The following is a 26962-nucleotide window of genomic DNA, read 5'->3' as shown; positions in this document are numbered from 1 at the left end:
TGTAAAAAAATAAAAATCATCCTTTATGTATAACAACAGGTGTATTACATATAAAATATATCTCTGTCATACAGATGCGTGCGTTAATGATATTGTACATATAAATCTTTTGGTGTGACTGTTTAGACCTTAACGATATTCCTCGAAATACAATTAATTTCCGTAATAAAATACATATGCAATTAATTGCAGCGATATAAATAATTCTTTAAACAAAATACAATTATTTAAGATATAATACGTTAATGCCTACTTTCGAATAAAATTACATTTGAAACAATGAGCGAAATATTTATCACTACCATTTCTACTAAACAAATTGAAAATCGTCATAATGTAAAATATCCTACATATGTCAAAAAAAAAAAAAAGAAAAAATATTTTTCCATTGATTTTCTGATTCATCTTAAAAGTACCTCAGAAAAGTGCTAATACAAAATAAAAAGTGGATCCGCTAGATTTAAATAGAGTAAAAACGCATCGTTATGTCCATATTATACATCTTACTGAGCAGCTGCTAATTATCTGCTTACAATTTCCTCTGGCACAAAATTTAATGTATATCTTCATTTCTCCCTTTCACAATTAGGATTCGATGAATTTCGTATTCGTTTCTATTCAACGGTGGTAACCACTTATTTATTGGACGGTTCTATTATTCCGATCCTCGGCAGAAACTTTCACAAATCTGTCTTGGAATCGAGGACGGTTGTATAAAACAATCGATATGTACAATCAAATCGATAAAATACTTTTGTGCAAGTTGTCTTACAAAGAATCAAAAAAAAATAAGGAAAGCGGAATAAAAGTAAATTTCACGAAAGAAATAATTTACAATACGAATGCCTTTCATATTCACAGATGTTTGCCTAACATAAGTATTCTTTGGAACGACACTATCGACCGTGCGCTTAAATATTCATAACATTCGCGCGAATCGAAAGTAGGTTTATACTCGAAGGAAAACTGTATAGACGTCGAAGTTTATTGATCTATTCACGTTCTCACTCGAATGCCTGCCATTTCGTTATCTGTTGTCCCGATTTCGCTAGAGCCTGTTTCCACTGTTCACCATAGGTTCCACCAACATCTGGTCCTATTACAAAATGACCAACAGTCGTTTTCTTTCCTGAAATAACATCAAATGTTCATAACTAAGAAGTGACCAAACAATTGATAAAACTTTCTCACGATGAAATTTCGCTAGAGCAATGTGGCTTACCTAATTTATTTTTCGAGACGAATTTAACAACAAAGCTAACATCCTTCAGTGCTCCCTGATACGGATTATCCGCGATCACTCTTGCCGAGTCTGGCGCGAATTTCATAGACACGCAAGGTGCGAAACGATCGCTTTTCCAGAAATGAGTCACTCTACCGTTGTCTACAACAGACATCTTGATATACATCTGTCCTTTCAAGGCTTCATGCTCGTGCATTGTCTGTAACGAACATCTCAGACGATGCAGAGACAGTGTCAGTTTTTCGCTACCCTCTTCGTTCTTGTCCGTTTTTTCTTGGCACAGTGACAACTCTACTTGGCCTTTCTTATTTTCCTTCTATAACAAAGATAATGAAAAACTATTTAGTATAAACATGTCCTTACTCCAAAATTTAGGCACAATATCTATTTAACTCTTTTACGCCCGATATTATGTATATACAACATTGTACTCTTATATGTTATTAATTAACTAAGAGATAAATATCGATAAATGTATGTTTTCAGTAAAACTAGCTCCAAATTTCAATACATTGTGTCTTGTATTAAATGATCTGAGGAAAATATATTTTTTTATTAGTGACTGATGAAAAATAATTTTTTCACAGCAGGAGAATTCAGTCTTGAAAGAATTAATGAAAAAGAAAAAAGAAAACATGGTATAATATAAATAGTATAACGTGGTATAGTAATACAGGGTGGTTGGTAACTGGTGGTACAAACGGAAAAGAAGTCGAAAATATAGAATAAAAATTTTTTTTTTTAATTTTTCCATCGAGACAACGATCTACAGTGAGATCCGTTATAACGTACCGCACGCGTACCGAGCGAAAATTCAAAGTCGATTTTCTCGAAAACAAAGCCTCAAACGAAAAATTTTTATTCTATATTTTCGACCTCTTTTTTCGTATAGAATCACCCCCTTTCCGCTTGTACCACCAGTTACCAACCACCCTGTATAATATATGTATTTGAAAATATACCCTGTCTTCAGCTCCAGAAATGCCACTAGCAATTGGTCGCAATGGCTTCCACATATCTCCAGTAGACACATCACTTGGGTGTTTTGCTTTGTGTGGCTTTGTGGTGAAATTTTTCGGGTCCAGGGAAATCGTCGTGGCGCCTACAGTACGTCTCTTATCAAATAGTTTCCTTTCCGTTGTTGTAGTGTCCGCAGATTTATCCGATCCCTTATTAAACAACTGACTGAGTAATTTATTCTTCGTTGGCTCCTGATTCTCCGAAGAGGCACCCTGACCATCCTTTTTCTTATTCCCCTTTTTTGGAGATTCTTTAGTGGAAGACGAAGTCTTCTCTTCCTTCTTCTCAGTCGCTATCAATGGTTTGTCCTCGAGAACCGCGTACAAAGTCGCCACGATGAATCTGGATCCACTGATTTCTTCTTCTACCACTTTTGTTTTACCAAATTTCTGTTTCGTCTCTTTGCGTAGAGGAAACGTGAATTCCTCGTTCCATTGCGGCCACGACTCGTTCTTCGACGTTGTCTCGAACTTCTCCTTTCCCGGTATTAGCTTCACCTGGAATAGAAGCGACTTACTTTCCTTCCTGTCTGAGTTCTTGCTTTAGATATAAACAGTTCATAGTGGAGTGAATGTTAGCTATAACTGCAGTTACTTCGATCAAGAACATTTTCGTTGAATTTGTGTGAAATATTCGAAACTTATCAGGGTAATGAAGTCACGAATGGGTCACGTGGAATTGTCATTCTACGCCGTTCCCGTAGTTATTACTCACGAATTTTACATAATTACACAGCCTAGCAACATGAAAATTCCTTTCAAGTTACGATCAACATCATTCTCCTTTCAGCATACAAAGGAAACAAGACGACGGCAAGTGCATCGAGCCAGAGTCTCTCCCGACCATTATAATTTATTTTATTTCAAACGTATCGTACGGAGATAAGGGGACGTTGTACGATTCCCACACGACGTTATTGTCTTCTAAGATTCGTGAGTCAATGACGGTTTTGATGTAGGCGCGCAAGTTTCGTGCGATTATTTCATCGAGTTACGTAACTATAGATAATGATGCCAAAGATCACAGTCTGCCCACCTAGATATCTAGTCCATCGTTATATACCTTGACTACGTAGCTGTTGACGCGTGTGAAGCCAAAATTCTGTGGCAAGTGACGAGCTCCCAGTACCGTCACATGCAGCGCTTTCTCGTTGATCGAATGAACGATCCTAATGCCCACTTCCGGTTCCAGATTCACCGTGCGATCTAACGGCGTGGACACGGTCTTCAGCCCCGTGTCTATAAAACTCTTGATCTTTGCCAAAGCCATTATGGACGTTCACTGCTGGATGTTCTCGATAAATATGTGCCTTCTTATCGATCTCGAGCGATTAATAATAACTCATGGTTGGAGCAATGACAATTCATGAGGTCATCAATAATTTAATATCCCTTAACAGGTCGTTACTGCAAACAGAGAAAGCAAAATATCGTCAAAATTACAAAAATAATAACATGGAAGGCAATATCTGGATACTCCAAAACCTCTACTAAATTGCTTGCTTTCGTTATCTATCATATGCTTTAATCGATAAACAGTCGTGTTTTTTCCGCTTGAAGCCGACTTGCCACGAAAGCCATTGACAATAATCAAACGCCGGTGTTTACCGCGCTTTGGTGCAACGCTCTTCGCGGTTCTAGACGAGCGATAAGACCCCAGCGGAAACAGTTGAGCTGCGATCAACGTCGATGAGTAACGGTAAATTTCAAAGTGACTCGCTGATCGTTCGAATAAGACTACGAAGTTACTGTCTCCTTGACAATCTTAAACTTCGAGCAAATTCGATCATAAAAACAGGTGATTATATCTATCAGCTGTTCCATCGAATGTGCTCCATCCTCATAAATATAGAATTTCAAGTTATAATAAGATCACGAAAGGAATTTATTCGAAGAACTGCATCTAGCGATCGAACTTTCTCCAACCGAGGAAAATTGTCCCGGTCACCGGGCGTTGTCACCTGTTCTTCGGGAGAAAAGTCCGCTTAGAAACAGCGTACGTACCATAGTCACGATGATTTCGACCGGCTGTGAAGCGTGGCTTGGAACTGGCCGTCGAAGCTCAAAGAAACTGGCCGGTTTCTTGATGAAGCACGTTGCCAAGGAACGTTCACTAAGCGCGTTTACGACGATTATCCAGGACGAAACGTCAGATCACCGTTTCCATGACCACAAAGGCGAATATAAACACGTAGCAGGATAAAGGTTGCGTCTTTCACTGGCCATGCACTACATCGCCACGCGGCTCGATCTCTTCAGCTCTGTTACGCATCGTGTGGCTGATTTGAGATAAGACTATGTACGTCACTGAGAATCACTAGAGTTTTTGTCTAATACGTAGACACACGCGTGCTAGGAATTAAAAGCAATTACACGTTGAATCGTTACCTAGAGCTTCGAACGACGCGCTACCATGGTATGCGACCGGCGCTCTCGCGTGGGTTCCCTTTATAAGGGGGCAAACCGACTGCAAACCAGGGACGGACTATTTTGAAGGTACTATTTTTCGGGCATCTGTATTACCATGTAGAATTTTGATTCGTTAGAAGGATTTTAGCAATTTTGACGGAAATTGTGGAAAATTTTGTTTGTTATAGATATGAACAACAAGTTACAAATATCATAGATATTATAAATGAAATAGATATTATGCGTTATAAATATTGAAATTAAACACGAAGGAGCTACTAGTTGATGAGATTGATATGAAAAGTATATTCTGGCATTTACATTGTTATCTATTAATGCGTGTTATTATTTATAATAAGGCACATCAGTGTGATCGACAGGAATGATGTAATCTACATCGAGATTATTCTTTAATGAATATTATTACGTTCAACGTTTCACGATCTGTAATTCAGTATATGTTTCTACAAATATTCGTATAATATTTATTACATGTGATATGTAACGTGTAATACAAGTTGAGATGGCAGATGAAAAGTAGATTTGTTAATTGGCTGCAAATATTCGTCATAAGTGTTTCATTTTTAAGCACCAATGTATTTCATTCGTTAGGATAGGGCATGTGAAGTTATTTTCACGCTCCTGTCGCAAAAACTGGCCAGTCGTACTAAAGTAGAGTCACTACTCGTACACTTCATCGTATAATCTTTATAGACTTTACTGGGTTTCTGACGCCTGTTGCGCACACAAGGTCGCGCATTGATGTGCGTGTGAATGTTTGTAACAGTATGGTTACACGTACATGAGGTGTATGCGTGAGTAAATACGACGTAGTGAATGAGAGTGTATAAATACAGTGCCGTAGAAACGACAAACGTAGCCCTTCGTCTCGTAGTATACAAGATAATTTCAAGTGTATTATGATAATAAATTACATAATCAAATTAGATTAGGAAAATCCATGAGAGATGTAGATATGTATTAAAAATATTTATATTATGACTTTAGTTATGTCACTGTTTAATCAGTTTTTTTATCTTTTAATTAATGATTAACCGGTAGATTTCGAGTAATTAATAATTAGAAAGCTTTAAATGCTACTTTTATTATTAAAGGAAGTAACGAGAAAGATTGCGAGTAATAAAAGAAAGGGATATCAAATTGACGCGTAGTAGATCTAATTGTAATGTGTAACAATATCAGAGACAAACAACAGAATTCCATATGCATTCCATAATGTAGCACAGTGTATTGTGTCGCATAAAAAACTAATCGCAAAGATGATCGCAGCATCATGAATAGACGTATAAAATGCAATATATATGTATATTTATTTATTTATTTGTTTATCTTTTTTCATTTAATTTACTTAGTTATTATTGAATTTTTGAAACTGTATATTTCTTTTAGTTTCATCCCTTGTGATAGCTTTGTGAATCCAGATAACTGTTTATGTATATTTTCTAAACTTTTTATTTCTATTACACGAGATTTGCTTTTCATTAAAATTGTGACATTATTCGTTTGTATTCCATTGACAATTTGTGTGTAACTATTTAAATTATTACTTGTCAATTATAATCGTCTTTAAAAAAAATGATTTACATCTTTAGAGGTTTTGATACGTGCCAGTGTGTCTATCACTATGCACTTAGAATGTTACTCTACGAATAATAAACTACATTGATCACACGTGATGACACGCAAGGATACGTTTAATAGACATATTGACCTTCGTTGCTCAGCATCTTTTGCTGTCATGCTTAGAATTATTGGGGAAGAGCATTTGTTCTTAAAACGAAACGATACTGCTTGAAAAACTACAACAAAGTAACCAGTGAATTATTAAAGCATCATATCCTACAATCTAAACTTTTTAATTTCATTTTTCCAATCCTGTTAAATTAATCTTAAAGTAATTATTAATTTAATCCTTTTGAATAAAATAAATTTCCTGCGTATCTATTTGAAATTTAAAACCAAAAATTCGGTACAATGTTGAAATATATAATTTTAGCGATCAATGAAATATATTCTAGGTTTCAACATTGTCTTCAAAGGATTTCCGGTTCGACTTTAAGTCGAACGCTTCCTACATCCGTCGCTAGATGGCTCAACTTATCCTCCAAACCCTTACTTGCCCCTACCAACCCCAATAACGACCCTCCCTCCTGTGAACAGCTGTTCTTCACCGCCATGGCGCACGCGACTTCGTGGCATCAAAAACGTTCTCAACGTTTTCGACTTTACCGGTTCGAAACGATGTTTACGTGTCCCGCGTTATTGCATTTCGCGTCACATTTTCGGTCATAGAACAATTCTCGTATAGAATGAGTGCGGGAAAAAAGTGTTCGTGTGTTGTGTCAAAGTGAGAACTTTAGGTTTTTTCATTCGCGAGGTCCACCGGTTTGTCACATCTGAGAGGTAAGTGACGCATTACCATTTGATATTGTTTCTATTTACATATAAATATAAATGTTATACACATAAGACGAATATTTCACATAATATGATACATATAATATGTGAATATGGAACATAACATGTATGTATGGCGCCCATAAACATATCCTTTGATGAGAGTGGTGCAATTAGAGTTCAAATATAAAGACTATTTGCGACCAATTCGATAAAACAATCGAGTGATTTTTGACTTTGAAGCATTGGCAATATAGTTTGATATATAATACTATCGTGGCAACGAGTGTCACTTTGTAATTCCAAACTTGGCTGTTGATTTTGACATATGTCTGTTGATATTGTTGGAGAATATATCTTTCCAAGACCATTCATTGCGACGTGACAGTAACAAAGATAGATCGATTTATGTAGTATGAAATAATCAGAATTCTTTTTGGGTTTTCTTATATCTGTACAATAATTTTATTAGAGTAATTATTTTGTAAGAAAACTAATCCTAACCAAGGCGTCTTGTAGGAACCATTATATTAGTAGGAATTGCTCATCCTGTCGTCAGGTGGCAGCACATGACTATATATTTGAATTGAAACGCAGTTCTTAGAAGTTGTCATGCTGGTACATAATTAATAATTCAAATCTATCTTGTCTGAAGTTAATGCGTATTTCTTTATTTTCATATCGAATCTTCAACTATCACTGTTTGCCTCCTATATAAATATAACAATTCAATTCCAATTATTATAAATAATTTAATATAACGAACAGATATATCTGCCAAACATATCAATTTATCAGTATATTAATATTATTTACATAAGAACAGATTACATCAGGAATTATTCAACGATAAGAAGAAGAAACGAAGACCGGGACAAGACTGAAATTGTGGCGCATAATAATAATTTAAAACTGCGTTACAACGTCTATCCGTTTTTCTTTTATTTTATCTGCAGGATGAAAGAGAGGACGTTGAAGGAGAAAAACTTTTCATTCCTTTATATAATTCACGTTTCTCGTTTCCGCGTGCATGCACCTCCATCTTCTTCCATCACTTCGTTTCTCACTCTTCAAGCCAACCTCGGCTTATTTATTCGTTCGTCTATTTATTTCTTCTTCTAATAGCCTGAAGAACTTTAATCACAACCACATTGCTCTAGTTGTTCGCGCGTTCTCTCCGTTTCACCCTTTGTAATTTAATGAACTTAACGCCCCATTTTCCAGCTTCGCGAACCACCGTTTGTCTCGACGATGAATTTCATCCCCTCGTCTTACCTTTTCTCTCTTCGCGTCCCCGTTATAACGGACTCTTTTGTGTCGCGCAATTTAAAAGTTTTAGCCTCGGTGGTGGAAGATGTGCGAATCGAACCTGAAGCAGAGATCCGCAACTACCAGGCAATTTTATGCAACCGTTCTTTTCATTCCACGATGGATAGTCCTGAAATATAATTTATTTATCTGGATATAGTAACTACACGGTGATATGATCGACAAGATGCCATTGATCGTTATTTATGGAGCTGTTACTTAAGCTTTGGTTAGGTTAACCAAGTTATGTATTTTCAATTTTACTAATTTGAAACTACTTTATTAATATACTTAAAATGAAATATTCTTTTAATTTTCAAGCGAAGTTGAGAAGTTCTCAATTATTCCTTAACATGAAAAGGGCAGCTGCTGAACAATATTGTTTCTAATTACATGTATTAACATTGATTCCTTAAACAAAATTATTCTTTTTCAACGTTATTTAAATTAGTATAGTGATCTCTTTCTAGAGATAACATAATCTCTCTTTAGAGACTACATCTGTTTCTAAAAATTATGTACGCTGGTAGAGTGTCGTTTAATTTTCATCGTAGCTTACCCGAACAAACTGGTTCGGCTGAAATCTCGACGAACAATAATCGTAACTCGCAATATTTGCATCGGCAATTGAATATTCCGTGGAACGAGTTTCATTCGGTGGAAACCACTGCTACATTACTGCTGTTAGTAGTAACTAACTCGTTCGAAATATTCTAGGATACTTGACCAAAATTATACGAAAATATATGCGGCTGCCGAAACTAGCAGCGCGTCATTACCTGCATTTATCGCGCGTCGTTATATCACGTATCGTGAAAGCTTGTTCAACCATTCCTTTGAGCCATGGTTCGGCCCTTCAAGTACATTAACCGTCCGGTGAAAAATGATTTCGTTACACGAGACGTATTATTCAGCTACGCGGGCGTAACGTTATTAGCACTCCGTCGGTTGCCAGCTCTCCCGGCAAGTTAACGAATTTCGACGGGGAACTTCCGCGGCCGGAACTTCGAAACGCGTTCGTAAATGTAATTCGCGGCTGGAAATTAAAAAACGCCCTGGTTATTCCGATTCACTGGTCCGTGAAATGCCTATTCGCTTTAATTAAGCTAGAGATTGGTTGATATTCCCATGAAACATTCTACAACTTTTGCCATTCACCAAAACGGATACACGACGATCCTTCCAGTTTTACAAGCGTATGACGATGACTATTTTCACGATGGACATTGTTCATTTTTCTACATACTGTTCGTTTACTGCAACCTAGAAGAGCATGTTAGATTACTCGGGATAATTTTGTGTCATGAAATAGTTCTATATAAGCAATGTTGGCTTGAACTTTATCGATGTAAGCTTGACTGAATAAAACAGCCGTGAGTTGGTGACCTGTACCAGGAGTAAGATTATGAGAAGAAACTGACAATAAAGATATGAAGCCAACAGATTTATTGGTAATACTATTTTTCAGAATCAAGAAGTTTGCGAGCGTGAATCAAATATCAATTGGGATACTATTACATCTTTTGATATTCCGTGTTTTTTTTTTTTTATAAAGATTTAGAAATTTTTCTGTTTGGCAACTGGCAAATTATATTATTATATATTTTGGTGTTGGCATAGGTATAATACAAGCTTCGTTAAAACTACCGATCCTTCTACTAGTTTGTCATTCTCTGTATTTATTACCAGCGTGTCCCGGCATATTTAGTTTCTCTTTGAATAGCTCGCACATCCCTTTAAGTGCATCATTACCTATTCTCTTTTGTGTCGACCGACTTTCCGTTCACCGATGCATCTCTTCTTCCTCAGTTTTCAACCGTCTCGTGCATAGTTCAGACAAAATGAATTGCAAACTGTCTGCTATTCTGACTGCAGCTTCTTTCAATTGTTTTTCTACGCCTCTTCCTTCTTCTAGCTTCACCTCTGCAGGTGGCTGAAATTCGAGGCTGATTTGGTATAAATAATTAATAAAACAATTTTCGTATTCTTCTCAAAGATTTTCTCTGAGGACTTTTAAGGGTAGTTTTGATTAGAACTTGTATTTTTATCGGCGTTTAAGTTTAAGTTCGGTCGTAGTTCTCGATTGAAATAGAAAGAACAAACTGAATATCACTAATGAATATATGAATGAATAAATACGTCGCTTGGTTGGGATCCAGCAGGTTTGTGTGCTTTGCCAACATGGAAGTTGAAATAAGGGCGTACGGTAATTCAGACGTAAGTAGAATGCCGAGTAACTTCTAGTCTCCTGTTTTTAGAAAAAACATCTTTCTTGAAGCGTATATACATTGGGTCACGAAAGTGTTCGGTTACTTAGCATAAAAATCTTTTATGTATATATTGTGCGTGTTGCATAAAACATTTTGAAATTTCATTATTACTGCAATTAAACCATTATCATAATTATATGGGTAAATTTTCTACATATTTTCTCAAAATTGTTCCCATTTATAATAATATAATCACGATAATCGTGTCTTATTATAGCGCTAATGAAATTTAAAAATGTTTCATACAACACACATAGTATATTCATAAGAAATATCTACAAGTGTTTGAATACTTTATATTTTTTAATTAAATCAATGCTGAAAAAAGAAACTAAAAGATGATGGAGTTTCGAACGAATACTTTTCCATTTAATTGCAAAAGTCCAACAAAGTTGCACAAACAGAACAGTTTCGGGACAAATCGCTTTTTCTCAATAGTTTCGAATTTTTATTGGATTTTTAGAGTTGGCTGCCAGATACGATTGGCGTTCGGTAACGTTGATAGATGACAATTATCGCAAATAAACAATCGGCAGTAATGAAGGCGGGCCGAAACGCGCGGCAGCGGCTCATCAATCGTCGCCGCGAGTGCGCAGACAGAAATTTCATTTATCGAGAAAGTTTAAATCAAACCGCCATTACTCACGGTGCCGCAACTGTGACCGGCCGTTTCGATTCCACCAAAAGCCAATTGAAATTCGTTTCGTCACCAGGACCGTTGTATCGCTTCACCCTCTTCACCCCTTTGCCTTTTTAGCGTCTGGCTAACTGTTATTTGGAAATTTCTGAACGGACGAATTTTCGTTTCGTATTTTTTCGTTTTGTGTTCTTTCTGTTCCTACCAGCGGTAGCTGCAGGAATTTTTATTGTAGTGTCTCTGGGAGCGTGGAAAGATAGGGACACGAACCAGTTTCAATATTAAAGCAAAAATATAATTCACGAACGACTAACATTCAGAAATTTAGGTATCTTCTTTTTTATAATTCTTGTTCTTGTTTTATAATTCTTGTTTTAGGAAGAGGATATTTGTTATAATTTGTATGTAATCGCCAAAATTGCTATTCTTATGTATTTTTACGTTTCTTCTACGTTTTATATGGAAAAATTGTTTGACGTTCTTTAAGGTAATTTAGACGATTATAAAACAGAATACAAAGGTACGTGGACTAATTGGTTTCGATCTGCAGAATACACGGGTCGCTTTGAAATTTGGGGTCGTCGAAAGTCCGAAACAAAATTGATTAGCAAGGATTATTCTTTTCAAAGAGAACGTTGATTGAATCGACGGTATCCTCTGGTTCTGCCGACCGGTCTGATTAAATTTCTCAGTTGGAAATGGGTAACGAGATTTCGGCGGAAGTGACCTGGATTGCCTGAAGGCAGCATAATACGCTTCTAAGTACGTCGCATTTCCTGCTGATTTCGGTCCCACGCGATTGCTATCTTCAAATGAGTCGTCGTTATTGTCTTGACCATTATCAATTGTCATTCAAATTACTCATAAGGGGTGCTTAGCACTCTTCTGAATAATGCTTAATATAAATTACTTAGATCCTTGAAAGATTCTAATTTCTTAACATTCTTTCATAGTCGATCGATGATTAAGAAACTAATGAAAACGAAATCCACTAAAATTATGAAAACAAGGATATTCTAATTAATGTGTGCGGTTCCCGCAAAAAAATACTTGAATTCTGCTATTCTATTTTCAAATACAGGACTAACTCTCCTTGACGTCAACCATATTCTACATATCACCAAATTTCGCGTCAGAAATGTTCACGATTAGCTGAACAGCGATAAACTTTTCATTTCTTACTGTAAACGAGGCAACACCTAAAACGATTTCAATATCTCAGTTTTAGATTAACATGTCAAAAGACGAATTAGACAAATATCCAAATCGCGTTAATATACATAAAGACACGATGCGCACAAGATACTCGCAATTAAGGGATCAATCAATGCATACGAAATCTTTCAATATTTTTGAATCTTTTTACAGTGAGATATCCTGTAAATACAAAAAGACACAGTTTTACATCAGCGATCATTACTTTATTAGGTTCCCTTGTCCAAAATGTTCAACCGATGAATACAGTTCCTAACGTTCGGAGAAACGAATTCGTGGCTGAACTATGACGCTATTGGTCTTTCTGTTTCGAAAGTTCCATTTAAAAAAGCCTGTGCAATGGCCACGAGTATCCCGTTTCCTGCTCTATTGTCGATGATTTATTCAATCGAGAGGTTGTCGATATTTATCGTTCGGGCCCGGGTCTCTCCCTGGGCACGAGACACTCGATGAGATAAATCATATTATCGTGGACAAGTAGCGGCCAGTACGTGGCAATCTGTGCCGATGCCAAAACGGTCGGCCGCGTATGAACATGGAAATCATATTAGACTAAAACCACATTGCTTAATGGACGCCATCTGCCTTAATCCCATTATCCCCCGCAATTCATCACGGTTGCCCTTTTCTCTTGCCGATGCGATACTGTTTGCTGTAACAACGAAGACCTGCTACCTATTGTTCTATCTTGTGCGCCTAGCTCGCGCCCTGTTTTCCTTTGCCGGAAATGTTTGATGAGATGATTTTCCGTTGTATTCAGACGTCGAATTTTGACGAGTGTTGATGGCCATTTAGATGCAAGAAACGAGATATGATTTTAACATTCAATAGTCTTTGGAATTTCAATACTCTTTGGTTAGGATAGATAGTTGAATGAGAATATTTAACAATAGCGTTCGAACTTTCCTTGCACAAAATTCTCGATAAAAATTGGGAAAGAATATCGGAAGATAACGATTTCATTAAATAGATGTACCACTGATGTTAGTTTTTTCGATCTTTTAATTACTGGCAATAATTAAACGAGAATACTCGAAGTTGTTGGACAATTTTTCTTGCTTAGAATTCTGAGTGAAAGTGGGAGAAAGTTATGGAAGACGAGATGGCTGAAGGAAAATAATTTGCGCCATATATCACGTCCAGTTCCTTCGATCTTGAATCACATTGTCATTGTATAATATCATTGCCGGCCGCGTTTTCTCTATTTTAATTTTGCTAATACATATTTATGAGAAGATATTTATGAGATTCGTTGTCATAGAATATTTCGCAGAGGCTCGCGTCATTTACAAACGTTATCAGGGCATATTGCATCGGACCAGAGCAGCGTCTCTTCTCCTTTTTTTCACGACACACTATACTGAACGTTGTCGAAACGCAAAACAGTGTTCTCCATTCCGAGCCGGACAGATCGATCGATTAAAATGGCCGATGGACCGGCTGAAAGATTCGGATTCGGGTTTCAATCCAGAGATTCGATCGGATTGCGATTCTTTCTCGGCCAGCAGCAATAAAGGGAAAAAAACACGATGAAACTGGTCGCTTGCGCGCATTCTGATCGCCAGAGCGACGCGCGGAGTTCGCAAAGGTTTCGCTCTGAACGCGAAATGGTTTTTAATATTCCCCAGCGACATGTGAACGTATAAAGGAGTTCACAGCTACCCTGACTGTGTTCGCGATGTTCATGCTTAACAGAGTGGAATCGATATTATTCGCTGCGAGAGGCGGCACGTTGACTGGCCTGGCCCCGGTGCTTGCAAGTTTTTGAATTTTCCTCAAGAAATATATTCGATGGATGTTGGTTTATAGAAAGCGTCGGCGGCGGTAGAACGTGGGGGCGGTCTTTGTTTGCGTGAAATCTTAAATCGAAGGGATTTCTTGTGTACATACGGGGGACGGTATTTTCTAAAGTCTCGAAGTTCGAGCCGCGATAGGAAATCGATATTCCGTCCGGGCGAATTGAATCGAAAGTTTCGCGCGGCTGCGAGACAAGAAACGCGGAAACTCGATAAACGACAAATCCGCTACGGGGCGGGCCCCTTCCTATCTCGAACTTCGACTCCTTCTTCTTTCGGTGACGCATGGAAATAGGAAAGGGAACGCTTTCGAACATCGTAACGGCGATCTATTAGCGTGGAATTTCTCGCGCAGGTACAGACAATGTTGTACGAGCTATGTCTCGAAAGTATTCAGGTATTCTCGACATCTGGAGAATGACTGGTGTGATGTTGATGTAACTTAGCGATCACGTGGATCATGGAAATTCTCTGTATATCCGTGAAAAATGGTTTGCTCGTTGGGATAGCAAAATTTTAATTAATGTCCGGTTAAATGAACTGAATGCATCGTTACGTTTCTGTTATACAATATACGTTACATTTGAGTTTTATTTATTCGAACTTCAGTTATTGGAACGTAGGTTTAATCAGTGTCTGATTAAATGAACTCTTGTCGATCGAACGAAAAATCACGAAGGAAATTAATGGATTTCTATTATGCGAATTCCAATTATAAACTGAGTTCTATTGTAGCCTAATTAAATCTGAACGAATCTTAACTACGGAATATTCTTATCATAGAATCACCAGAATTTTTCACTCACCTTAATGCAAACACCGATACCTTCGTTTCCAAGCAGCAGCGAAGTACGATTTAAATATGCACGGTTGGTCACGAGCGCGTGCATACATCATCTTTATAGCATCGAAACGTTGAGGTAGCCGGCTGAAAAGAGGCCGACTTGCCTGGCTGATGATACGCATGCATTAATGCACACAGTGTCGACTGATAACGACTTCCTGGTGAGGGCATCCTCGCGAACGGAAGTGCCTCCACGGCCGATGCTTCCCGACATCCATCGAGATTCCTCTCCGACAACGTCGCCTTTAAAACAGTATATTAGGGCGATGGTTATAAATCAAGCTGGCAGGGGTGTCGGTTGGTGGTCGCCGTGCCAGTGCTTAGTAAGTAAGACACCATGGATACGTGCAACGTGTTCTACGTGTTACCGTTACGCGACGGTGTGCATGCGCGCATGGGAGCTTCACGTAGGTAGAATGCCAGCAGGCCAGAGTCACGAGATTCTCCGGGTTGCCTGCTGCTACAATATTGCCGTACCCTGGCACCAGGCCAACCTCCGGGAGGAGGATCAACGAGGAGGAAGAATCAGCCACCGGGCGCAATTCTCAAACGAGAGAGAGAAAAAGAGGTGCGGAGGAGGAAGTGAGAAAACGAAATGGGTGGATGCGAAAACGAGAACCGGTTAAAGATCTGACGAGGTTTTTGAATGAAACAGCCGTCGAGGTGTGCGAATGATGGGTATAAATAAATTTTAGATTTCGACGGTGGTATTCGTTTAATGGTGGTGTGATGGAACTGATTGCGAAATGAAGAGAATTTAAGTCAAGGATTGTTGCCGGTGATATGAAATTACAATTTAGCAATTCATAAAATTGACTGTAATATCGCGAATTTTTATATGGACTTTTAGTTACTTTTTGATGGCGTGAAGTCAGAGTCGATCAATACTTTTGTGTACTTCAGTCTTATATATAAGGCAGTCGATTCAGTGATACGAGTCAACGTTTAGAATAAATGAATCACTAATGAAAGTACGACGAAGCTCTTGGATACTTAACTATATTTGTATTGAACGCTAGGGGTTTCTTCAAAATTCATACGAAATTCTTTATATCGTCGCAACGTTTTCGAAAAAGAATCTTGGAAAGTGGAAAATTGTTATTGCTTACATACACTTGGTGTTCTGGTTCGGATCAGTTCCACGTAGCTTTATGTCAAGACGTTTCCTTCAGTTGGCGACGACGGAATAAACAAGAGAAATCCCCATACGACGTTATCGTCTGTTTCGAAAGTTTCTCCCGTTCCGTTCCTTTATTACACGAAAATATCGAAGAGGGCGGCTAGAGCAAGTAGATAAGTTGGAAGTCTATTTTACGAGCGGCACCATATTGCGGATTTTCCGCGGTATGAGAATGCTCTCTTCGAGAATCCCCGCCCTTATATCTACTTCTTCTCCCCGCGTTTCGAACACACGTTCGGTGGGATCTACGCGTTCCACGGATTGAAAATCTCGGATTTTCAAAGCGGCTGACAAACGTTGATTCGCCGTGTTATGGATCGCCAAGATCTGGTTGAATATTCCATTGGCTACTCTTCCATAGATCCAAGAAGTCATAAGAGAAATTACTTTGGTACCACGGGCATTATCGAACGACGTTCAATCCAATTCGAAATGATCTGATTCCGGGAACCAACCGAGCGAAACAATTGAAGTTACGATCGAATACGATTTACCTAAGGCTTTACCAGGCTCCTAACTTCAAAATAAATCTTTGATCGCCTGTGCTTGAACTTTGTCGCAATTCGTTCCTCCGATTCTCTTGTAAGCGTGCTTCCCTTCGCGTGAAACCTACTTCCAGTTGATGGAAGATAACCGACTACATTATCTCTGCCACTTCACGAACTTCTCTTTGACGATATTTTCTTGGGAGTTTTAATTGCAAAAATTGTCGTTCCCAATATTTTTTATAGAATTCCAGAGACGACGAAATCGATAACAATAGTGTGCCATATGGATGTGGAAAAGAATGACACGAGAATTTGAAAAGAAGTAGTGTCAGAGCGATAAATCAGACTATCGGAAAAGAAGAAAATATCGACAAAGAAAAAATTTCAGTAGCGGAAAGAGCGAATAAAAGTATAATAAAGGAAATTACTGCAACAAAATAAAGCGATTCTAGAGCGGCAAAGAATTTTCGGCAATAAAAAGACGCAATACAATCACCAAATAATTCCAACAATAGAATGAAACAATTTAAGAGCAGTAAAAGAAATTCCGGCGATAGAATGAGACAATGCGAGGTTACCAAAAGCATTCCAGCGATAAAAGTGGCAATTCGAGATCGCTAAAAATGTTCAGCGATAAAAAAGGTACTAACCTATCTTTGCACCAGCAAAAGAGATCACTAAAAAAGTTCCTACATTAAGCCAGTGCAAGATTATAAAAAAAAGGACACTAGCAATATCTATACTTTTCTCCAAGCAGAAAGCACTCGCCACATACTGTACATCGTCAATTTTCCTCCTCTTCTTTTGCACACCAAACCATGTGAAAATTGCGTTGTCGTGGCGATTTCACGGGGGATGGTTGGTTCTCTGGAACAACTCGCCATTCTATGCGGTCGATAGGGTTTCGAGGTCTAACGAAGTAGCACCGACGAATTCCTGATGGCCCGTTGTTTTCCATTCATCAGAAGGCGGGGTACGAGGGGTGTCGAAGCGTACGCCCGACAAGAAAAGGGGCGAACAGCCATAAACATCGAACACGTCGGGACGAAACGCGGCAAGTCGCGCTACGGAGGTGGTTCGGCCGTCATCGTCATCCCCGTGGGTGGTTTTCCGGGTTAACCAATGCAGCACCAGACAGCAATGGGGTGTACCATTGTAACCAGCTTGAAAATCGCTCGAGTGTACCGGTGGCCAGACTGAACTGGCCGGACTGCGGTTGCTCATTGGACGTTATATCTGCTGTATTATATAGACAGAGACAAAGATAGGATCAGTGAAAACGTACACCTTCATTCATAAGTATTAGGATACATGTCAAACCATGACAAATATAGAAAAAATGCTTGAAACTTGTTAAAAACATTGGGATTATTATTTCCTTTTGAAACTTCCAGATATGAAGAACGTATATATCCCATATTGTAATAATCTTATTAATTGTAAATAATACAGTTGAGCTTTTTGCTTACTGATATGTTTGCTTTTCGTTAGCGGTAAATCTTGACATTTCTATCATTACATGTCTCACCGTATTTTTTGTTTCTTGGTTCTATGTATTTCATAACCCCCGGAATGAGATTCAAACTTTTATTAGACTCTTCTGAATTTCCTATCTGACTCATTAAAAGTTCCCGTAATGAAGTTTAAATTAGAAGATCGCGAGCCTCAATCCATAATTTTTAATTCATTATTTTTTTAATTTCATTATTTTCTCGTGTACTTCCATAAATATTATACGCCTGCCCTGAATCGTTATCTCGCATCAATACATAATTCTGACCGATTAGTCGTTCCACTAATAATCTCTACTTACTATCGCGTTTTATGTGAACCCAGCAGGTGTCCTAATACTTATGAACGTGGGTGTACATCTGTTCTCGTGCGCGCCACGCGTCGATGTGGAATATACAAGCGAGCATAGGATGGCTGCGATTCTACGTGTTGGGAGAGAGTTAGGTTGGCCGGGTATCGGTGTTAACGTCTCAGTGGACACGCCGTGGCGCTGTCCGCTCTAACCGATAACGTTGCCAACTCGTTAGAAATGAATGGCCGGTCCGGGGGTAGGTGCCGCAAGGGTCGCAGACAATAGAGCTCGGGCCACCTCCACGCGCACCACGCGACTTTGTCCGGTTACTTCGCCCTCAATTACTTCGATACCTCGTAATTAATCTCGAGAGCGCGCGAGGTGGCTGTTAGACTTCGTTAGGGGCTCCTAACTCTTACTCGCTTACCAAAGAAGGATAAAAGACGTTGATAATACGAATTGTCAGCGCCCTCGTTTCCTCCAGAGAAATTAAAAGACAGATGATACCAACGAAAAGGGATGCGGAAGGGAAGGGAGCAGAGTCAACTTCGATGACGGTTCTCGAAGATCGTCCGGAGAAATTGACTCTGGACTGTTCAGGAAGATTGGAAGGTTTTAAGTCCAGACGAATTAGTAGATAATTTCTAGGGTGACATCGAGCTCTGCGTTTAAAGGATGTCGGATAAAATCCTCCGTCGCTCTTAATCCATGATCAAGCTGGATCTTTCGGTGAAACCCAGGTGTTGGAATTCCTCATGGACCGATAAGGGGATTTTCGTTGGGAGTTTCGTATGGTTTGGTATCGCTACGTTTCTGGTTATCGATCGTGCAGCGTAATCGCGACATTTTAATACAGGCCGATCGTGCTCGTCGCTGACTCACAAGACGAACGAGCAATCTTTTATCGTTCGCCTGGCCGATAATGCCGCCTCCAGGCGCGTGTGCACACGAGAGCAATCGTGTCACACGATCGTACGAACTTTTGCCTGAGCTGTAGATCACCGTAAACCACTGCACGTGACGCCCAGGAACTTTACAAAACTTCGGTTTCCCTTAAACTGCGCGGCATTAAACTCGCGTCCGACTCCGGGAACAACGATAGCGGCTATCGATCGCCAGAGCCGACAAACAACCGGGTTTTTTCCGGAAGACTTTCGGCTCGTAGATCGCTATCGGAGGCCGAATTCGATCGATCAAGGATATTACCGATGCTGCAGGCGGGAGAACACGTTCAGGGAAAGATGAACTCGATATATACCCACTGGGTTAAACCAGTTGACCCCGTGTGTCGCGTTATCCCTGCAAGATATTGCCACCGAGGATTCTTCGATTATGGCATCGCGACGTTTCTCGGAACGAAGTTTACGAAATGGAAACGACTTTAACGCGAATGCGGTGCGCTAAACAGTATCGGAGAGCGGGTAATGTAATATCGGAAATAACGAATGCTAGATTGAAGTTCGAATAGGAAAGTTGGTTTTAAGGGAATTGAAAGGTCGGCAAGGATATTCTACGTGGTCTAGGAAAATCGGTAGATTGGACGTTGCATGTTCCACGTAGATTGTTGAAAACAAGCGTTTAGAAACTTAAACCGTTTGTAGATCGGAACTGTCGCAATGTGCAATTTTCTGCTCCGCTACTGCGAGTAATTTATACTCGTCCGTTACAAAGCCAAGCGGTATGCAGCTGGAAATCAGAAGATTCTGTCGCACTCGAGACGCCCGATATTGCTTCCTACTTATTTCACCCTCTCTTGTACTCCCAATTTCTAAGACGATTTCTTCCAATAGAAGAACACTCGACGAGGTTTATAAATCTCGATGATTACTCTCGAATTTAATCTTCTCGGGCAAGAGGAGGATGAGAAAAGAGGACGCAATCTGCCGGTTGTTTTTGTAAGGAGGATCGTTCGCGCGTCGTAAACTTTTGGGGCGGAGAGGACAAAACGATCTTCGACCAAAGACGACGACGATGGCGGAAGGACGTTGTAAGCATTGTTGCCGCAGCTTTATGATGGATGGACGAAAGGAATCCCGTGCCTGCCCCTCGTGATTCCAGGGGTGGAATGCTGCCCCTTAAAAAGAGGGCCGCGGATAAACTCGAGTAATTTGTCACTTCGCCACCAACTTCTTTACGACGCTGAGTTACGCCCATCGTCGTGTTCGCAAAAAGCAAGTCCCTGTCTCGCCTACCCCTCGGCTCGTACACCAAGAGGGATAGATATGACACACCCCTCCTCGTTCCTGTTCCTAACGATGAAAAAGTAACTTCTTTTCACGCGGACCGGCCGACCGTAATTTCCGTTACTTTTGACCACGCTCTCGTGAACAGAATGACGTTGATTTAGATGTTGCGTAGTAGGTTTGGAGACACGTAAATCACGATTTTATTTTTCTGGGCAAAGAAGGAGGATGACAGGAAGATACGCGATGTAGGATTAGTGGATTCAAATAAATAGTCAAGATTATTAGTTGATGATATTTCATTGAAATTTTGTATATCTGTTATGGCGAACGATACAGAAAAGAAACTTGTCGTGTATCTTTTATCTAGATTTCTTTTGTCTCTTATTCTATCACAATTACAGACGTAATTGGATTTTAGAATTATAGTAGACATGGAGAATCACATTTCATTCGTATCTATACTAATTAACTTTGAATGAATGCTACAGATACCAACGATAATTTCTTTCATTCCGATAGATGAAAAAATTGTCTAACGTTCGTAGAATTTCAAAATGCTAAATTCTAAGAATTCTACTTAGATTCTTTGCTTTTATGAAACACGTAGGTACTTTTAGTTTTCACAACTTTTTCACAAGTACAGAGTCATTCCACGTGTGCTTTCGTTTAAAATTGATCAACGTGTGTCAAATTAAACTTCTCTATTCTGAAAGAAACATGAAACTGTTGTTGAAATCTCCCACGAGGAATATGTACATATACATTTTCCTCTTTGCCTTTGAAGAAATATGTGGATTGCCACTCGTGTCTGACGAAATGGAATTCCGATCCCTTTTGCTCGAGCAAGGTCGAACGGAATACGCTGTTTTCAAGAGGAATTCCCTTCGTGCGCTTTTTCTCGCAATTCCATCAAGCTCCGGGTGGGAATCAAGGCAGTCGATCGTCACTTCTTGCGAACGACGTTCACGATTCTATCGACGATAACGAGAGAGGAGTCGTTGCAATTTAGGGCTTTTCTTTCAGGCCACGGTGCGGAGTAAAACGTCCGCTCGAGAGCCGGCTGAAAACGCGCGCTCGCGTGTGACCATACATACACTCTCGTTCATAAATATCAGGACACTCACGGAAAGTGAGATTAATCGTGGAAATGTCTAGGAACTTATAGAGTCGTTAATAACTATTATCTAATTTGAAGATAGATCTCATCATCTGTATATAATGATGTTAAATTTTTCTTTCTTTATATCTCACGATTATTGTTTCGATCAATCTCGTATTCTTTTATTATTCGATTTTCTACCGTAATTTTAAGATTCCAGGCAAACATTTCTGATTTCTTGATTTATTTTGTTGAAGTAACTACTTCAAGAAAAACTCTACATTTTTATTTATGTACATCCGTGACCTGGAGACTGCTATTACGCAGAATTATTCTAAATAAGGAGCAGTGCATATTATTGTACCCTTGAGTATACATTATGTTTTTGAGTTGCAACGTCTAGGAACAAAGGAACTAATAAACAGATTTCTATTTATGTTCCCTGTAGCCTCCAACCAAAGCTATAAGGTAAACTTTTTTGGTAATGTCCTTTTGCTATAAACGTATGAACGTGCACCCTATCATTCCATTGTCTAGTAACACTAAGAGAGTAAGGATCTCAATCAGCATAATCTTATACATTATACTTATACCTTTAATTATTTCAATATACTTTTCTATTACAAGTTCATCCACCCAGTCAACCTCAATCTCAACATATTTCATACAGATTTTTCCTATGAGATTAAGGGAGTGCGTATGGTTCTTATTTTATAGTTCCTCCCGCGACTCTTACAAGTAGTTTTTACAAAGTTCGCCGTTTCTTTGCGTAAATATCATAATCGGCTAACCATTTGGTTGATGGTTTCAACAAATTGTATGAGATCAAAAACTGTCATAATGCTTGTGGACGGGAGTGTACATGTATGAACCCGTCAGTGGAAGTGGAAATAAAACGTGTGGCCCAGGATCCAGAGACGCTTACCGTCATTTCTCTTCCTACTTTCCCGCCATTCTTTCGTCCATCGACCTCCGCCTCTATTGTCGTCCATTTTACTTTGCCCCCGGCTGTGTATAGAAAAATGCGCCCGTGTTCGTTCGTATATGTGTTTATATATATACAAATATAGCGGTGGCGAAAGGAGAAACGCTGTTGCGGATGACGTTCTGTCCGCGAGGGAGAAACGTTTAAGAGATTCGAGCTTCGAATGGTTAAACTTTGGTTCGTTAATTGCGAATCCCTGTACATATTTCCATAGAGGATTCTCTAAATGTTACCCTCTCTTAGTTCTAAACGAGTTTTGATAGCTTATAGAACTTGGAAAATCGAGTGCTCTAATGCCTCGTTTTAGAGATGGATGGCTAATTGCTCGCGAGATCTTAATGGCTTGACAAAATTTCTAGAGTGTATGAGAACGCTTGCAAGAATGATCTCGGCACAGATATAGTTATTAAGGATTAAACCTTTGCTTTTATTCAATGAATAATATGCGAAATGATTCGTGAAATCGAATTAGATATAAGAAACCGAAGGAAGTGCAATTCGTTGAGCATCATAGTGTGATACTACGATGCGATGAATCTGTTGGTGGTAGTTTTGCAGGAATTCCAAAGTAGAAAATTATAGTTATCGATTACTAATTCAACTAATTATTGATTCTTATTAGTTCAAACGAATACGAGAAAACTTCCTTTCTTTGCAGAGTCAAAGGTATTGGTATATATCAAAGTACTGATTAGATTTATAGTCTACGATATACGAATAGAATGTTAACTTTTTTATAAATACACTTCGTGAAGAATGAAGTTACATACCTAATAATAACAGAATTTTATCCTGGTACTTGCTACTTGCCATATTGTTAATTCCACCCAATAATAACACTTATAGGTCGTAATCTTAAATAGTAACATTCTGCTAGAATTTCCTAGCAAACCCAATTACATGGTTCTCATCAATGCTAATACACCACTCTTGCTCTTGCAACATTCCAATTTGGCGCTAACAGCCACCACTCAAGTCCTTATTTCTCTCTGGAACTTTATCCAAAGAGGCGTTAAGCGTTTCCCTTGGAGCGCCTAATACAGTTCGAAGCTACTATCACTCGCCACCTACCTCTGAAGCTTAGCTCAAGACCTTCTCTGGTCCCGTTTAACGTACTTCTCGCGACCGTACCACTTTTCTTCGAGAACGACCCGTCTAACGATCTTCAGCGCCCCGACGAGATAACCGAGCCGATTACAGAGCTGTGTCCGCTCGTGTCCTCGATGCTAATTTATGGTAACATGACCGGCTAGACGAGCGAGCATCGTAAAGCTGGTAAAGGGAGAGAGTTTAGCAAACTTGGTCAAACGTTACAATTACTGTAAGTTACGAAAGTATTTGAATACTAGTCGATACTTTTTATGGTATACGAAACATTTTGAAATTTCATTGGAACTGTTATGCGATTCAATTATTATGATTAGATCGATAAAGTTTGAAACCAATTTAAAAATTGTACATAGATACTAGAAAATATTTAGTAGAAATATTTATTTCGTAGAAATCATGGGAACATTGAAAATTTAATCAATTATTCATTGTATCAATAAATCTGAGTATTCAATAACATTATATGTTATTTATGTTATATACCAATTTTTAATAAATCGTATATGTTTGCAGTAAATATTTTGCAATTTCGATATACGTTCTCAGATTCATTTCAAATTTCACCAATATAATCGTGGCAGTCGTGTTTCATTAGAGTGCTAGAAATTCCAATATGTTTCGATGATTACGTCATACGCATATAATACATCTTGTATAATGTATACAATATATATCTTTCCAGATTGGTTTGAAATTTTGACATTAAAATCATTATAATCGTATTTCGTTACAGTGCTAATGAAATTACAGATAGGCACGTACAATGTGTATTTTCAGATTGATTTGAATTTTATTGATATAATTATCATACAGTGTTAATCGAATTTCACAATATGCATACGAAATTTTTCTATCATATGTGTTCAAATACTTTCATGAGTTACTGTAAGTAGGCGCGGCTGCCTCATATCGCCACGGGAAATCTACATACGTGGTCGCTGAAATCGGTTTCCTCTTCGGTTAACGTACGAAAATTACAGCTGAGTTAAGGTCGCGCGTTATCCTCTCACGCTTCGATATCGATCGATAAGTTTATCTCGCCCTAGCAGCGTACTGGAATGCAGAAATTTTCATGGGACGCACGAGTCATCCTCCATAAGGAAGAATTATGCTCGATGAAAATGGAGCGGTTTTCGGAGGGAAAAATGAGCAAACGCCTAGTTGTGTTTACACATGTTGCCATTCGTGCTCGTACGAGATAAAAGGAATCGTTAGTTTATTATAACATGCGTGCTACCTGCTTGACGCCATATTCGTACTTCATGGTGTTAATATGTATTTTAATGAATATTGAATAGTGAAATGAGAACAGTAATGAAGATGACTTTATTTATAACATCTATTTTTCATTCTATAGAGAATAATTTGCTGTCTGGTATTAAATTGACAGAATGATAATGATCAATATAGAGCGGCAGTGGTACAAATCAATATACGCTTCGCTTTATAGGAAATCTATTTAGTCTGTTTGAATGGGAACACTAATGAAAATGACTTCATTTATATCATCTACTCTTCATTCTCTTCAGCGTAATTTGTTACCCGTAAATTGGCAGAATGGTAGTAATCAATATACAGGGACGGTAGCACAAATCAATATATACTCCGCCTTATAAGAAATCTGGTTAGTATAGTTTAGATACAGTGGCTCCCATTAATATTCGGACACTCTTTAGAATAGAACAACTTTTTAAAATTGATCCAAACAACCCGAGCTTTTTTTAGGAATTAGATGGATTAATTTACTAGACGACGTATAAATAAAATTTTGAAAAAAGATTAGTCGGAATCGCGAAGAAAAATACAAAGGTCGTCTTTTAGAACACTTTTACCTGGGCTTGTAACAAAAATTTAAACAACAAATTTCAAAGATTTAATTTTTTATGTACACGCTGAAAATTTTATAAAAATCAGTTAAGATTGTTACGAGCTACAAGAGTTAATCTCGCTGTCATTATGAAACTCCTCATTATTTAAAAACCATTTAATACCGAACAAATTCCATGGCAAAATCGTCTAAATGGTGAACGCAGAAAGTAACGTGTTAATCAGCGATACCTTCTGTCTCCGCAAACTGAAACAGCAGTTTCCCAACTTCTTTTTCCCTTGGCCTCTTTTTAACCGTACCTTCCTCATCTTGCTATCTCAACTTGCCACCGAATCTCTCGCCAATTTATCTTCCGGCGAACAAAAATAAGGAATGGTGTCTAGCTAAGAGTTCGACGCAGTGGTGGTCGCGGGAATTCGAGTCTCTGCAGGTAACATAGCGATGAAAGAGGAAGAAGGGGGTGATTATGAAACCTGGTAGGATAGGACAGTCGTTTGTCATCGCTGAATAATCGCGAAGGACTTGGGATGGTTGGCCGACGACACGTTGGGTGGGGGTTGCCAGGTTGAATGTCGGAGGTCGTGGGCGAAGGGAGCCGAAGTCAGGGGCGTTTAAAAGTACAATGGAGACCATTTACCCTCGGCTCTCTCTTGTAACAGCCCGCTCACCCTTCGCGTACCTTTGCTCTGCCAGGAAAGTGGCTAGCGAGGGGTTGGAATCCGGCTCATTGATGCGATCGTGCGCTAGTGTCCGTGTTGAGCTGTGGACTATTTCGCCTGGAGAACGGAAAAGTCGTTCGTCGTTCTTTTCTCGACGCATTTGATACGCTCGTGGCATCTTAATACAATTTTTTCGTGGAAACGTGGATATCACGGTGCACGAGTAACGACGTGTAATAAGCTTCCGGATATATCCTGGTGGAAGTATCGGGTATGATTCACAGGCACGATAGCGCGATCGTTGCATCTTTCGGGGCAATTTGTCACTGTCGCCGATTCACACCGCGGATCGTTACGCCGGCCGCGTAAATACGATCGCGCGTGAGATCACGCGATCCATCGCTTTTGACGCTACGCGGCCGCGTTCTTGCATTTGTCACGGGTAACAAGTTGCCCCGGGAAAC

The 26962-nt window shown here is 38.9% G+C and overlaps 2 protein-coding genes across 3 annotated transcripts in view; one reads left to right on the top strand and one right to left on the bottom strand.

The window, feature by feature from the left end:
• Positions 1-2: 2 nt before the first annotated feature.
• LOC117232149 lies at positions 3-4704 on the bottom strand. Its single transcript, XM_033491340.1, has 5 exons — positions 4267-4704; positions 3326-3669; positions 2206-2760; positions 1223-1559; positions 3-1129 (listed from the first exon to the last, which is right to left on the bottom strand). The coding sequence occupies exons 2-5, from the start codon at positions 3530-3532 to the stop codon at positions 1005-1007; spliced, it is 1224 nt and encodes a 407-aa protein (XP_033347231.1). The 5' UTR covers positions 3533-3669; positions 4267-4704; the 3' UTR covers positions 3-1004.
• A 2158-nt stretch (positions 4705-6862) lies between these two features.
• LOC117232311 (bifunctional heparan sulfate N-deacetylase/N-sulfotransferase) overlaps positions 6863-26962 on the top strand; it is a 368371-nt gene continuing 348271 nt past the window's right edge. For both annotated transcript variants that reach the window (XM_033491639.1, XM_033491638.1), the window contains exon 1: positions 6863-7095. The gene's annotated coding sequence lies outside the window, so the exon portion shown is untranslated. The remainder of the gene's footprint in view (positions 7096-26962) is intronic.

The sequence above is a fragment of the Bombus vosnesenskii genome, unplaced genomic scaffold, assembly GCF_011952255.1.
Source record: "Bombus vosnesenskii isolate JDL3184/JDL3185 unplaced genomic scaffold, Bvos_JDL3184-5_v1.1 scf7180000013285, whole genome shotgun sequence".
NCBI classification, from domain to species: Eukaryota; Metazoa; Arthropoda; class Insecta; order Hymenoptera; family Apidae; genus Bombus; species Bombus vosnesenskii.
Note: the sequence above shows the minus strand (reverse complement) of the source record. Positions and strands in the feature narration are given on the sequence as shown.

Coding starts and splice junctions, on each gene's coding strand:
- LOC117232149 (XM_033491340.1), bottom strand. CDS start 3,532: ATGGCTTTGGCAAAGATCAAGAGTTTTATAGACACGGGGCTGAAGACC. Junction 2,761..3,325: donor TCAACAGCTACGTAGTCAAG/GTATATAACGAT, acceptor CTTCTATTCCAG/GTGAAGCTAATACCGGGAAA. Junction 1,130..1,222: donor CGTCTCGAAAAATAAATTAG/GTAAGCCACATT, acceptor ATGTTATTTCAG/GAAAGAAAACGACTGTTGGT.